The sequence below is a fragment of the Gadus macrocephalus genome, chromosome 11 (genome assembly GCF_031168955.1).
Source record: "Gadus macrocephalus chromosome 11, ASM3116895v1".
Taxonomy (NCBI): domain Eukaryota; kingdom Metazoa; phylum Chordata; class Actinopteri; order Gadiformes; family Gadidae; genus Gadus; species Gadus macrocephalus.
In genome coordinates, this window is record NC_082392.1 from 1,571,352 (window position 1) to 1,585,819 (window position 14,468).

The 14,468-nt window shown below is 47.7% G+C and overlaps 1 protein-coding gene and 2 long non-coding RNA genes across 3 annotated transcripts; 2 read left to right on the plus strand and 1 right to left on the minus strand.

Moving 5' to 3' along the window:
• Positions 1 to 205: 205 nt before the first annotated feature.
• On the plus strand, positions 206 to 8,977 carry LOC132467302 (transmembrane protein 150A-like). The gene is given in 8 exon segments (XM_060064499.1): positions 206 to 310; positions 953 to 1,039; positions 2,102 to 2,169; positions 3,765 to 3,803; positions 3,806 to 3,891; positions 4,790 to 4,918; positions 4,920 to 4,968; positions 5,441 to 8,977. Coding segments are annotated over 8 exon segments (831 nt in total). The 5' UTR covers positions 206 to 269; the 3' UTR covers positions 5,773 to 8,977.
• A 3,420-nt stretch (positions 8,978 to 12,397) lies between these two features.
• Positions 12,398 to 12,914, plus strand: LOC132467934 (uncharacterized). Its single transcript, XR_009528129.1, has 2 exons — positions 12,398 to 12,485; positions 12,713 to 12,914. It is a non-coding gene; the product is annotated as an uncharacterized LOC132467934 (long non-coding RNA).
• A 75-nt stretch (positions 12,915 to 12,989) lies between these two features.
• Positions 12,990 to 14,440, minus strand: LOC132467933 (uncharacterized). Its single transcript, XR_009528128.1, has 4 exons — positions 14,320 to 14,440; positions 14,087 to 14,240; positions 13,524 to 13,612; positions 12,990 to 13,155 (listed from the first exon to the last, which is right to left on the minus strand). It is a non-coding gene; the product is annotated as an uncharacterized LOC132467933 (long non-coding RNA).
• Positions 14,441 to 14,468: the final 28 nt, after the last annotated feature.

Genomic DNA, 14,468 nt, shown 5'->3' on the forward strand with positions numbered 1-14,468 from the left:
TCCTCTCGGCCCCCTGATGTGCACACAGCCTGACCTTTCTAAAGGGCCCTGACCCCTACTGGCTCTGTAGTACCCTGTAAGGAAATACACATTTAGTCGCTTTTGGATAAATGCTAGGGGTATGAATACGCGTTTATTAGGGGTGTAAATATCTTTACACCCTAATAAACGCGCTAAATGCTTATGACGTAGATCAGAGCGAAGAGCGAGTGGGTTAGCTTGCGTGTGTGGTCCAGCTAACACTGCTTCATCTCCCCTCCAGTTACGCCATGGCAGTGATGAACCATCACGTCTGTCCTGTGGAGAACTGGTGAGAAAAGATCAAGTAAAACCACCCGCTGTGACATGAGTTATTGTGTCCGTACTGCAGCTGGGCCTTGGCCGTATCCATGACAACCACGGTTCACCAGTACCAGACAGCTAGCCCGGGAACCGAACCCTAAAAGAGAAAGGCTCTAGGGGAAGGGCGATGGCTCGTGACTAAATAGCAGAGTTGACTCATGTAGGGTAAGCAGTAAAGATACGGGGTTTGACCAGATTGTAACGTTCTTGGCCGATACTGACGTTAAAATAACAATTTGGCAGAGCACAAATTATTCGGTGAAGATGTCTTGTAGAAAAGTTTATTTTAGCTAAAATTGCTTTCAAAATAGTTTCAAAAGTGTTGCGCTTCTTTGAAACAGACAAACATCGGCCACTGCCATCGGTCGATGTAATCCTACTGGCCGATAGGCTGATGGCAGTTGTTGACGGCGAATATCGACAATTCCGATGTGCAACCGATAATTGGTGCATCCTTGGGTAATAGACTGAAATGAATGTTATTGAGAAGGGTTAACATGCTCAGATCATCCAACCCCAACCCCACACACTGTATAGCAAAAAGCCCTCATATGTTGGGTTTAAAGAGATCGAGTGCCATTACCTCGTGTGTTGTGTGTTGCCCGTACAGGTACTACAACGTCACCTGCACAGAGGAGATGCCTCGACCTGGCTTCCCCAAGACCTGCTGCACCATCCAGGACATCCCGCTCATCAGGTCAGCACAGCCTCTCCTCCGCACCCCCCTCCCCCCCCCCCTCTCCTCATCTCTCTCCCGGCCCTCCGGCGCCTTCTCTTCCTCCTCACCCTTCTCACTGATGCGGGTTCCGCCTTCATCGCATTCTGAACCGCAATGGTATTTAGACCAGAGTTGAGGTGTTCACTTAACCACGCCAGCGAGTGCTACTTTAATCAGGATTAGATCGATGTGCACCATCATCCCAGAGCCACTCAATATCATGTTTCAAGAATGTGGTTAGACGTTGTCTTCGATAAGCAACTCTGTTTTCTCTCTTCTCCTTCCTCCTCTGCCTGTTTTGCATGTTTATGCTTCCTCTTCTGTGTAACGCATGTTCGTCCCTCCTCTTCCTGTGTAGTAACGCTTGTTTGTCCCTCCTCTTCCTGTTTGGTTTGTCCCTCTTCTTTCTGTGTAGTAATGCGTGTTTGTCCCTCCTCTTCTTTTGTAACGCTTGTTTGTCACACCTCTTTCTGTGTAATGCATGTTTTGTCCCTCCTCTTCCTGTGTAGTAACACGTGTTTGATCCCTCCTCTTCCTGTGTAGTAACGCGTGTTTGTCCCTCCTCTTCCTGTGTAGTAACGCGTGTTTGTCCCTCCTCTTCCTGTGTAACGCGTGTTTGTCCCTCCTCTTCCTGTGTAACACGTGTTTGTCCCTCCTCTTCCTGTGTAACGCGTGTTTTGTCCCTCCTCTTCCTGTGTAATGCGTGTTTGTCCCTCCTCTTCCTGTGTAATGCGTTGTTTGTCCCTCCCCTTCCTTTGTAATGCGTGTTTGTCCCTCCCCTTCCTTTGTAATGCGTGTTTGTCCCTCTTCCTGTGCAACGCATGTTTGTCCTTCCTCTTCCTGTGTAACGCGTTTTTGTCCCTCCTCTTCCTGTGTAGTAACGTGTTTGTCCCTCCTCTTCCTGTGTAGTAACGTGTTTGTCCCTCCTCTTCCTGTGTAGTAACGTGTTTGTCCCTCCTCTTCCTGTGTAGTAACGTGTTTGTCCCTCCTCTTCCTGTGTAGTAACATGTTTGCGGTCCTTCTTTTCTCTCCTCTATGCAGTAAGTGTGGGTCCTTCCCCCCAGAGAGCTGCCTGTTCAGTCTCATCGGGAACGTCGGGGCGTTCATGGGTAAGCCCACATCAATTCATAAGCAAATATGTCTCCTTCACTTATCATTCGTGTATGTGCCTATTTTTTTTTTATGGGGGAGGATAACATAGGGTTAGGGTTAGTTGATAGTAGTTTTGTATCCTAGTGTTATTAAATATTTAAATATTTTTTTATTAGTAATTACGATGTTCAGAGGGTCGTTCCGCTCACCGTTCCTTTAATGACGTGTGTCTGAGAGTCCCTCGGGGTGAAGGGTTCTGCTGAATGACTGAAGGGACGATAACTAGTGATCGACCGATGTATCGGCCGACTGATCTTATTGGCCGATATTTGCGTTTTTTTTTACTTGCATTGGCATCGCCCGATTTTTTTCACCTATTATTTGGGGGGGAATTTTCCCCCAGCACGATATACCGACAGTTCAATAAGTGTTCCTTTTTTAAATTGAGACTTGTTAAATTTGCAATCATTGTGTAATTTTTATGATTTCATTGAAAAGCTGTATGGGCTCCAAATATCAGTATCGGTGTATCGTCATCGGCTAAGGCTGATGAAAAGAAATCGGTATCGGCCCTAAAACATCACAAGACACGCTGACCGCATGAGGCCCCAACCCTCTCTCTCTCCACTCAAACTCTCAACTGGGGATGAGGAGAGGGCTCTGTTTGGGACTGTATGTTCTAATGTTTTGATCCCGACAATGAGGCTGTGAACTGTGAAAGCATTCCGACAGAACGCGTGCGTCAGACAGCGTTTCGCCCGGCTCTGGTTACACAGACCGGCCAGCGAAGACGCGCACGGACCTCTATAAATACCCTGCACTCTCTGATCAATGGACGTAGTCCCGCCCCTCATCCTCCACGACCGACAGGATATGACGGATAGATGAGCAACGTTTACTGCAGTCCACTGGATAGGCTGGTAGACCGATGTATCCATCACACATCTAGGTGGACACGCCCTCTTGTGATGTCAGTAGAGGCGGATTTTGGAAAAACGGCTTGTAACGGCCAATCCCACTCTATGAATAATATGTCCCCTTTAAAGGCCGATATATGCTGTGTTTTAGACGTAACGCGTAAGCACGTAAGATACATAACCCCCCTTGCGCGGTAAAATATCCCCCCCTTACGTGCTTAAGTGCGTCGCCCAAAATTCCTGACTATGCGACTAAAACACTACGGCCCTACGCAGCTCGCAAAGACTGTGATTGGCCAGCTAACCACATCCTTTCAGGAGTCTCACATTTCCGGTTTTACAGCAACCTTAACATCGTTCAGAGTGTGGAAAAAGACCGCTAACCTAAACTTAGCTACTGCTACTCTCGTCGAAAATACTGGAAGTGCATAAATATAAACAAGCCAGCGATTTCCACTTCCACGCCCACAGATTCGTTCGTTGCTCCCCTACTGTTCTGGCGGAGAATCCCCTTGCAACGCGCGCAATCCTTAAGGAACCTTAAAGGAACCGTGAATCAAACTTGTCTAAAACAAGTCCCTTGTGTAAATTACGTGCTTACGTCTCTGCGTCTAAAACGACCCTAATCGGCCTTAAGAGTTGTTCAGTGTGTGTGTCTCTGCCTGACTCCCGTCCCTCCCTCTGGCGCCCCCTAGTGATCATGGTGTGCCTGCTGCGCTACGCTCAGGTGATCGAGCACAGCACCACTGCCTGCTGAACACCAGCGCCCTGGTGTCGGGCTGCACCAACGCCGTGGGGCTGGTCATGGTGGGGAACTTCCAGGTAAAGCCCGAGGGCGGGGCTGGGGGCTGGGGGCGGGGCATGCGTCTGGCCAATGGGCCGACAGGTTGAGTCGGCAAACCAAGCAGAAACTTTGAATGGTGGAAAACATTATTATTATGAACCGATGCAACACATCTAACCTTTACAGTGGAAAACTTAAAGTCAAGGAATACAATATTAATGCTATTAGTTTGAATGTGATTGATTTGTTTCTTGTTCAACATCCAAACTAATTGCATTAATATTGTATTCCGGATGTATTAAGTTAATTCAGATCTTGTTACAACTAGGATCTCATTGTCTTGGTCATTCTAAATGTGTCTCGTGTTTTTGTCATGCAAACACCAGTCGTCTCCAGAGACGTATTTACTCAACAGTTACGTTCCTACTGTAGGCAACACACAAGCTCCCTTCCTTTGAATGCAGCACAGGCCACCTGTTAGCGGCAGGGCTAAGCAGATTAAAGCTAGCGTCTTGCTATCCTCTCCCGACCATTGCTACTCCCAGAGATGCAGTTCTACCACGCACACGCTTGCACTCATAATGCACACTGAGACACAATACACACACACACACACACACACACACACACACACACACACACACACACACACACACACACACACACACACACACACACACACACACACACACACACACACACACTGTAGAGGAACACACACACACACTGTAGAGGAACACACACACACACTAGACAGACTGTAGTGGGACACACACGCACACACACACACTAGACAGACACACAGTATAGATGCAAACGCACGCACACACACACACATTATAGACGGATACACACACACTATAGACACACACACACAGGCAGACATTTTGACCACACGCCCCCCCCCCCCCTGTCTGACCGCGCCGTCTGCCCCAGGTGGACCACGCCAAGTCCCTGCACTACGTGGGGGCGGGGGTGGCGTTCCCGGCGGGGCTGCTGTTCGTGTGCCTGCAGTGCGTGCTGACGTACCGCGTGGCCGTCACGGCGCTCGACTACTGGATGGGCCCACTGCCGCGTGGCGCTGGCCATCGCCGCCATGGTGTCCCTCGTCCTCAGTATCCTTTCAGTGGCGCCCCCCCTGGGCCGGAGTGGGAACGCCCACCGACGCTGCTGTTGGAGGAGGAAGGATGAGGTCGGGAACGTCTTCAGGGAAACGTCTGGCCTCATCGTGGGACTAATCTGTCTGTTTTAGGCTTGTTAACAGTAAGGGAAGGGTATTATATATTATCAAGATATCTGGACTGTATTTTGACTCAGTTTATCCTAATGTCGTTTCCACACTGAGCGACCAGCGTCGGCCCAGTGAGCTGCCTATTGGTGGTGGTGGGGGGGGGGGGGGGGGGGGGGGGGGGGTGAACTCTATTGTCGTCCCGCATGCGGCCAGTCTTGTCGTAATGAGTTACCAAAGTCCAAACCGTCAGATGGTTAGATCAGCGTGTACTGGTCTGGCCTCTCTGGCTCGACTAGCGCGGTCTGGCCCGGTCCGGTCCCTACCGTCGTGCCTCCTTGACCCCTGACCCCTCCCAGGCGGCGCGTTCTTCGTCCACGAGAGCTTCGTGCTGCAGCACGCGGCGGCCATCTGCGAGTGGGTGTTCACCGTGGACATCCTGGTCTTCTACGGCACCTTCACCTACGAGTTCGGCTCCGTCAGCCACGACACGGTGCTGGCCGGCCTGCAGCACGTCTACCAGCAGCACCACCTGCACCACCACCACCTCCACCACGGCTCTGGCATCGTGCTGGGCCCCGGGGCCCGGCCCACCGCCCTGGGCACCGGCTCCAAGGGTCTCAAGTCCCCCGGCGGCAGCAGCACCTCCACCCACCTCAACTGCACCCCCGAGAGCATCGCCATGCTGTAGCCCCCCCCCACCCCCCCCCCCCCCACCACCACCACCACCACCACCACGAGGCCACCTCACACCAGCCAATAGGGTTCAGGGAGCCAAGTGAGCTCTCGACCAATGGCGTCGGTTCGTTTAGCACGGCGAAGGGCCCGCCCCCGGATCCTCCGGAGGTATCGGCGATCGGTTTGAGGTTCATTCTGTTATTTTTTTATTTTGTTAAAGTGTACCGTTTTTATCTGATTGGTCGTCAATGTGGTCACATGACCCCCGGGTCGACCACTGAGGGGCCACCTGACGAAGGCTGAATGTGCGGGGAGGCTCTGGGGAGAGCGGGAGCGCGCCAGTCTCCACGGCAACCGGCGGGACGCAAAATGGCGTCTCGAACCGATGGATATTTTTTTATTCTGTGCGTTCATCGTGATCAGCCAAAACACACACACACACACACACACACACACACACACACGTTCTGAATGGATGAGAATCTTACAAAGTACAAGCGGTTGCGTTTACTCTCAAAAGTATCCTAAGTTAGAAAATATTGAATGTTACCAGTGAATAGTTAAGATAGTTAAACGGTTACTGTAACGTCGGCAGGCTTAAAGCACATTGCCTTTATTGAAAAATGATCACCTTTATTGTTTGTCAAGGTGGTCAGGAAACTCCTTGTGCTTTGATCATTTAATCGTGTGCTCTTGATCAGCCCCGGACGGGCAGGTGATCTGAATGTTAATTTGCATTAATTGTGGTTTATATATACAGTATACATATACATATATATATATATACACACGCAATATGCCTTGGTATTTTGTATTTTTAGCTATTGAATTTGTAATTTTGGGTCATTAATCAGTTTTGTTGATGTCTGTGCAGATGGGTTCTGAAAGTTTCGTTTTTGACTGATTGGTCGTTCTGCATCTCAATCTCTGACCGACAGAGAGTCAGACATGGCTGGTGTTCTGACGAGGCTGGGGACGTTCAATTGACCTAAATTGTAGTCTAATACAAACTCAATCTTAGTAAATGTGATCTCCGTTTTCCCTGTCGTTATGAATGCACCATTATTGACCCACTGAGTTGCTGCTAGCCCTAGCCCCATGCTAGCTCAGCTCGTCAAGTTGTGCTTGAAACAAAAGGCAGCGTCATTTACCACCAAAGTGATCGCTATTCCATTTGCCTCCATGAGGTGGCGCCAGTCCGTCCCGAGAAAGAGCCCAGCTGGTCAGAACCCCAGCTGTGTTTGTTTTTAACAACGGCCACCGTCACTATCCATCAAACATTTCCAATAAGGTTGAATTATATTGAAAAGTATGTAATGTTGTTACAGGTTACGATCTGACCAGTGGACTTTTTTTTTTTATTCTGAAAGGTTTTCCCGTATTCTGTGATGTTTCTTTTTGCATACCGGCACCGTCCGAAACAGGGAGTACCTGGGACCTAAACCAAACGCCCCCTCTAGTCTAGCTGATTGTGGTCCCCCTCCTCTGGGCCCCTACGTCCAACACTACCAGACCTCATACTCCTCACCAGCTTGGACTCCTTTCCTCCAGTATGTTCCTGACAGCCCCCACCTGAATCCTGAGCTTGGGGGGGGGGGGTCCTAACCCAGTCGCATCACAAACGGGGGGCCGTCATTTCGACGGGGCTTAGTTGTTTCCACGTGAGGTGAAGGATTGTAAAACAGCTTTCCCCCCCCCGCCCATGCGGTCAGGGGACCTCGACCTATCAGACGCCTGGTTTGAAACAGGTCTGGGTCTACCTGCGAGGTCATGTGACTGTGAGGCGGGCAGCGGCCTGTCGCTCCATCATCTGATCTACTGGTGCTCAGTGGTTAAGGGAACACTTGGTCCACCTGGTGCCATAAACCCAATGGTCTGAAACCAGTTGCCACCGCACCACACCGGTCGGTAACTGGCTATACTGGAGCTGGTGGCAAAAGTGCCACGACTGTATGAAACCTTTATGTACTTTGATAAGAAAAACAAAAGATTAAAAATGAATGTGTGGATGCCAACTTCAAGTAAATATAGTTATTTCAGAGTTAACCACACCTGTACACCGTGGATAGCGTCAGTGACACCCTAAACTACCAGACCAGCGCCCCCTAGAGGAGAAGGGCCAAACAGGTTGTGTAGCAGTTCTGTGTGGACAAGTCTCATATCGTCCATGACATTTCCACAGGTGTGTACCACCAGGCTAAACTCGGTGCGGTAACCCAGCCATCGGTCTAGGAGGTCATACCGACGGACATGCGGTCGAATCATGTTTAATTCAGCAATACATGTTCAAGTTGTGCCATCACCTACCTCTGTGACAAAGCGCTGACTTGGGTTTTAAGACGAGGGACGAGGATCTTCGTTGGTCAAATCTCCAGTCCCAAGATCCGGTCTTTAATACTCTGGAAGCCAAACCATAGAACTCGTAACTCAAGTCGGCTATTCCTACAGACCAATATACCATTATATAAAGAGATATGTTACCAACCATGTTTTGGGGGTCAATGTACGCGCGGCCGGGGGCCAGTGTTGGTGACGGTAGGGGGGGGGGGGGCGTCCTGTTTTAAAGGAGAGCTTAGCCTGTGTGCTAGGCCCGTATGCTCTTCAACGCTCGTTTTCTTTTACGCCTTAACCCCCGGCCCGGCCCGCAGACGGGTCACAGCGTGACTCTTCTTTTGTACGTGTTCTACTGATGTGACCTTTGACCGGTCGGACTTGGACTCGCAGCTCGTGCTGCGCCAACCTCGTGCTGCGCCAACCCTGCGAGGAAGTCCTGTGTGGCCTCTCGCTACAACACGTTCCACCGGACAGCGACCGCCCGACGAGAGGGGCCTCAGACGATGATTGCTCTTCTTTCGTTCTGTGCGGTCTGCGCACACTTCACTTGGATAATTATAGCATGCTATTAAGGAACAATGAAGACTGCCTGAACTGCAGATGTCTCGGAACGGCGTCGCAGAGACAAGCGTCTACAATGACTGAATCTCCCCCCGTTCCTGTTTGACACACACACTGACACACACACACACTGACACACACACACACTGACACACACACACACACGCACATATATATCTAACTTACTCTTATAGTAATACAATCAGTGACCACCCCCTCACAAAAATTGTCAACAGGATATTTTGTTTGCTTTTTTATAAATTCTGTAAATATGTCAGAGATTTATATTCAAATATGAAATTAAAAATGACAATTATTTAAAAGTTTGTCTGATTTGATTTTTGTCCGTCTGACATAGCGATATATAGATATAAGCAAAGAGAGAGATTTTATAAACGTGGATCTCGTTTCACCTAGCCTACAGTCATTGATGAAATACCTTATTTTGTTCGCAGAAGGCTTCTCAAATGTGCACAGTTCAATTACAGTGCATTGCTGGGGTATTTCCGAGACGCCAATCTGACGCCAAATCGACCAATCACAGCAGACTGGGCCACTCGGAAGGGGGGCCTAAAGCGACATGATACAAATCAGACCATTTTTGAAAAACCCTGAAATTGGTTTAGCAGAAATGAACACCGAGAGAATAATAAGGGGTATTTCTAACATACCAGCATGTGGTATTCTAGTAGTACCCCCAAATGCAATTAATAACCCTAAAAAAGCATGACGTGGGATCTTAAAGATGGTCAGTGTGGAGAGCAGACATATTTACAAAGACGCTGATTGGCTGCCTGGACCCGTTGCTGCTCTGCGTCAACGTGGCCGCCATATTGGAAAGGGCGGCCGGCTATCGGCAAAAAGGCAGCGGCGGTCCAGACGGGACGGGGACGGGGCCGGGACCGGGACCGGGACCGGGACCGCGCATCACCTGGGGTCCTGGGCCCGACCCCGAGACGGGACTGCGGGTGGGCGGGGCCGGGCGCCATCCATCTATCCTCGGCTCCGCCCACCGGCCGCCACCGCGCCGCCAAGCTGCAGCTTTCCAAACGACCAGACATTAAGCGGCGAGGAAGGGCTCCGACGGACGGCTCGGGGCCGTGTACGTTTTTCAAATGACATTTTCCCTAAATCTATACAGTAAAATCTAATGGTTCATTGTGTACAAGTAGTCGGTACAACAGTTAGTATGGTCATATCAGTCAGTGCCTGAACTTATGTGACATTCGGTCTATAGCCCACTTCAAAGTGCTGACATAATGCAATTTTGCATTATGGTGACCGATTAAATGTGATGGGAAAAATAAAACGACTTGTCCGACTTGAGGGCCGCGTTATGAAACGATGCGTCAGATAAACGATCGCACACATACGACAGAGCCTATAAACTCAACAAATGAATCCTATTTAACAGCCCGTTCCCGAGTAAATCATTTAATTGTGACCGTAACATACCTTTGTTTTTCGTTCGTTCCTTGCAGAAACAACACAGACAGAATAAGCTTATTAATAATCAGACGGAAATCGTCGAGCGATGTCTTTTGTTCAGAAGCGTTTTTCAATATGTGTGCAACAGTAGACATGCAAACGTTAAAGATTCTTAGAAAAAAATTCCAACGTCATGCAGCTCATTGTGACGTCATAAGAGAGATGACCTCTCCACCGTGGCCGTGTGTGTGTGTGTGTTCCTGTCCCGTGTTTGTGCGTGCGTGTGTTACGGACAGTGCTGTTAGCCTAGCAGAGGCGAGATGTTTGCATGTCATGAATATTCATAATAAAAGCCAAAATCTATCCATCAATGTAAGCACCAACAGAGGATCATGGGCATCAGGGCTCCGTTTCCCGATAACGATGCTCGTACGATCATTCTCACGATGGATCTTGCAAGCCATCGTAAATTTCTTTGGAGTGCTTCGAACGCGCGTTCACTGCACTCACGACGTTCGTAGGATTGTAACCGTCTGACACGGTGCTGAAATGGGCTCCGTAGGAGGGGGTGACGCAGGAATGATGCAGGAAAATGGGGTTAAAGCGTTAAAATATCTCCCCATCAAGGCCATCAACAGAATAGCCTACGAAAAGATTAGACTGCAATAATATGAATGCTAAAGATATTAAAACACAATTGATTAGGCCTAGGCTGACATATGCTACATTAGTCCTTATCCTGAACGCACTACTACATTTTTTCAAGGCATTTTCCCCCCTGAAATAATTACAAAAATAGCTTGTGTGACAACTACATTTATCTTAATGTGCAGCAAAGAGCCGACTATCTGATTCCGCATAAGGTTTCATTGATTGGCGCGCAATTTAGAATCTATGATGCAAAACAAAAAATGCAACATTCCATTAATTCAGTAGCATTCAAACTCAGATTCTGGGCATTGAAACCCGGCTATTGCTGACCCGATTAGGAGAGCTTGGTCTAGATCCTGCCCATATTGTTGGGCAGGATGATGTATAGGCCTTTTTACACTGCCAAGCCGGACACCCGCATGCAAGAATGAGCTCACGTCTGAGTAAAGGCTACAAACGAAATTAACTATTTACAAGTGCAAAAACGTCAACTTATTGTTCATTTTGCTGAGCACTTGTTTTTTTATCCCGACAAAAGCCTCATAAGGAAAGTTCCTCTGCGTCTCTCGTAGATCGTAGGCCTACCATCTTTCAAAGGTATTTTTTAATGTGACTACATAACCTTCTCTCACATGATCAGCAGCTCGCGGATTTCACTTACACCGAAACAGCCTGCCCTGGCCATCATATCCCTTCTTTTCCGGGTAGGCTATACTAGGTTATTAACTTATCCTGGAAATGATAATAGTATATTAGACAAATCCCAGCACCACACCAAAAGGAGGCAGCAAATCAGAGCTAAACATATCCATCTGCTCATTTCCACATGGTAAGAGAGCAACACAAAACAGGTTTATAATATTTGGATGTTTTATTTTCTTTAAATCAAGCAGGTTACATTTCATTCGTTTTTACGCAATCTGATATTTGGAGGCATTTGCAAATATGCTCATAAATTACATGATTTGTAATCCCAAAGAATGAGGTGGTTAATGATCAATATTGGGATCAACAGTGATCACCCTACTAATGTAGGCATTACGTATGCAGGAAGAAAAAGAAAAGGTCCCATTAAGGTCTCATGTGAAACACCACAGGTCTGAAATTCTCAGGAACACATGAAAATGGCACAAAAATGAATTTCACTCTCCAACCTTTTGCTAAAGAGACGTTGACAGGCCCACAGAGAGCCTGGAGCTCACGGGACAACATTCACACACACATTCTGCTTCATGAAGAGGTCAGATTATCGTCAGACCATAGACATTACATGTAAGGACACTGAACATTTGGCCGGATTACACATAGAAATGCAATCCAAAACAAAATGGGTAAAGATAAAGCATGCTTATTGATGCGGCAAACAAAGGTTCAAATATCCTCCAAAGCACTTCAAGCCCTCAAAGAATGAAACTCAAAACGCAGATGAGGTAAAAGAAGAAACTTCTAAATTAAAGTGGAGCGACCCAAGGACAAGTCTGGTTTGGGTTAAAGATTATGGATGGTTAACTTTGTGTAACGTGTTTGGACAAGCGAGTTTAGGTTTTAGGCAAGCGACTTCAGGTATTAGGCATGCAACTTCAGGCAAGCGACTTCAGGTATTAGGCATGCAACTTCAGGCAAGCGACTTCAGGTATTAGGCATGCAACTTCAGGCAAGCGACTTCAGGTATTAGGCAAGCGAGTTTAGCCAAGCGAGTACAGGCAAGCGAGTCAAGCTAAGCGAGTTTAGGTTTTATGCAAGCGAGTTTAGGTTTTATGCAAGCGAGTTCAGGTATTAGGCAAGCGAGTACAGGCAAGCGAGTCAAGCTAAGCGAGTTTAGGCAAGCGAGTTTAGGCAAGCGAGTTCAGATATTAGGCAAGCGACGCGAGTTTAGCCAAGCGACGCGAGTTTAGCCAAGCGAGTTCAGGTTTTATGCAAGCGAGTTTAGGTTTTATGCAGGCGAGTTTAGACAAGCGAGTTTAGGCAAGCAAGTTTAGGTAAGAGAGTCAAGTTACTTTAGGCCTCACTTTATTTGCGGTTAAATTGCGGCATTAGGTTTAGAAAGAAGGTTAAGATCCAGGCTCAGGTTTGCTTCCAGCCTCGTCCCTCTAGTCGCTCCCTATAAAGAGGGTTCCCAGCTACCGTGTTAAAATACAACAGCTGGGATTACAGATATGGAGTACAGAAATAAATGACAAAGATTGATTCAAACATTCTTCCCCCAAAATGTGGTGCAACATAAAATGGAGAAAATAATTACTTTCTCTCCATTGAAACCCAGTCATAACTTACGATCTCACGAGGTCCCGCCGCAAGGGGCGGACTTACGAGCTCTATAGAGTGTGCACTGTGTGTTGATGTTGGGTGTGGATTAATGTGCTGGTGTAGCCATCCAGGGATCCTCAGGGTTTATGGGAGGACACACTGGTGTAGTTCAGTACTGTGAAGTAAATTGATGCAAAAAGTAGAATCAGTGTCAAGGGCAATCAAATGTCTATAAATGCAGGAACAGCCCCATCTGGTCTCAATCAGCATTTGATTTCATAGACTTAAATTAGCGAAAAAACAAGCATTTATTTACCTCAACAGTCCTAGTGCTGGAGAACCAGGTTTCAAAAAAATTCAATACGAGCCTCCAGGTGCATTGGAGTTACTGCATTTAATTAACTTTAATTTAATTAAGAGCACACTAGTCAGTGGAGATGTTCACAGAAAAGACTTGTCTTCAGACCATTATAAAGATCAGGAGGGATTATATAATTGCCGTTTGACGCGTTAGGTCTGTTCAAGGAGGAAGTGAATATTTACCAGCGTTGGGTCTCTGCACGATGACACCCAGCTGCCGCACATCTGGTCTCCCTTTAAGTCGCCTGAAGGAGAGGTCAACTTAATTGAACCTAAGGGGAATGGGTCACAAGAAAAGGTAAGGATAAATCAAAGCTACATAGAAAGGATGAAAACAAGCATTGTCAAACATGGGGTTCGGCGATATTTTGATGTAAAAACATTTAGGTGTACGATCCAACCATCAAAAACAGGCTCTTCTTATCATGTTTCCTATGTACCCCGAGTTGCTACGCCCTCATCAGCCACGAGGTGGCAGACTTGATTTTGTCAGTAGAAGGAGCAAAATAGCCATCCAGCTTGATTACAGCAATAGTAGAGGAGCGAGTCAAAAGAATGCGTTTGAGCACCTTCAGCCATTGGCTCTTGTTCAAGGACATCCCGCTGATTGGCTGAAGTCAGATCTTATTCTCTAGAAAGTTTGTTACAGAAGAAGCCCCTAGTATCAAAGCAACATACCCGCCAAACAAAACTAACCTTGTTGAATAAATGAAAATGTCTTCAAGATGGTGAATCCAGTATCTTACCGGTTCCACATGGAGTCTCTAGTCTGCTGCGCTGCGGGCCTTAGGTCCGTCCTCTGCTCCGGGACGAGGTCTTGAGTATAAAGAACCAGTCAGTCATCAAGCTGCTTGGTCTCTTCAAAGAGGTGGAGGTTTGACCGCCTGCACCATGAGGACGCTGTGGATACGGTATGGGACCATTTATCAGCGGATCTGAACTGCAGAACTTTAATCACATCAGCTGTAGATTTATGTACCTTCTCCGGAAAGATGAGCCCCTGAGCAGTGATCTTCATCCCCAGTGACTCCTTCAATCCTGCTGGCGCAAACACTCAGTTACCATTTGGAGATGACCCAGCTACCCTAGTGTACTCACTATTAAGTGATACAACCCGGTTCAGTGTTT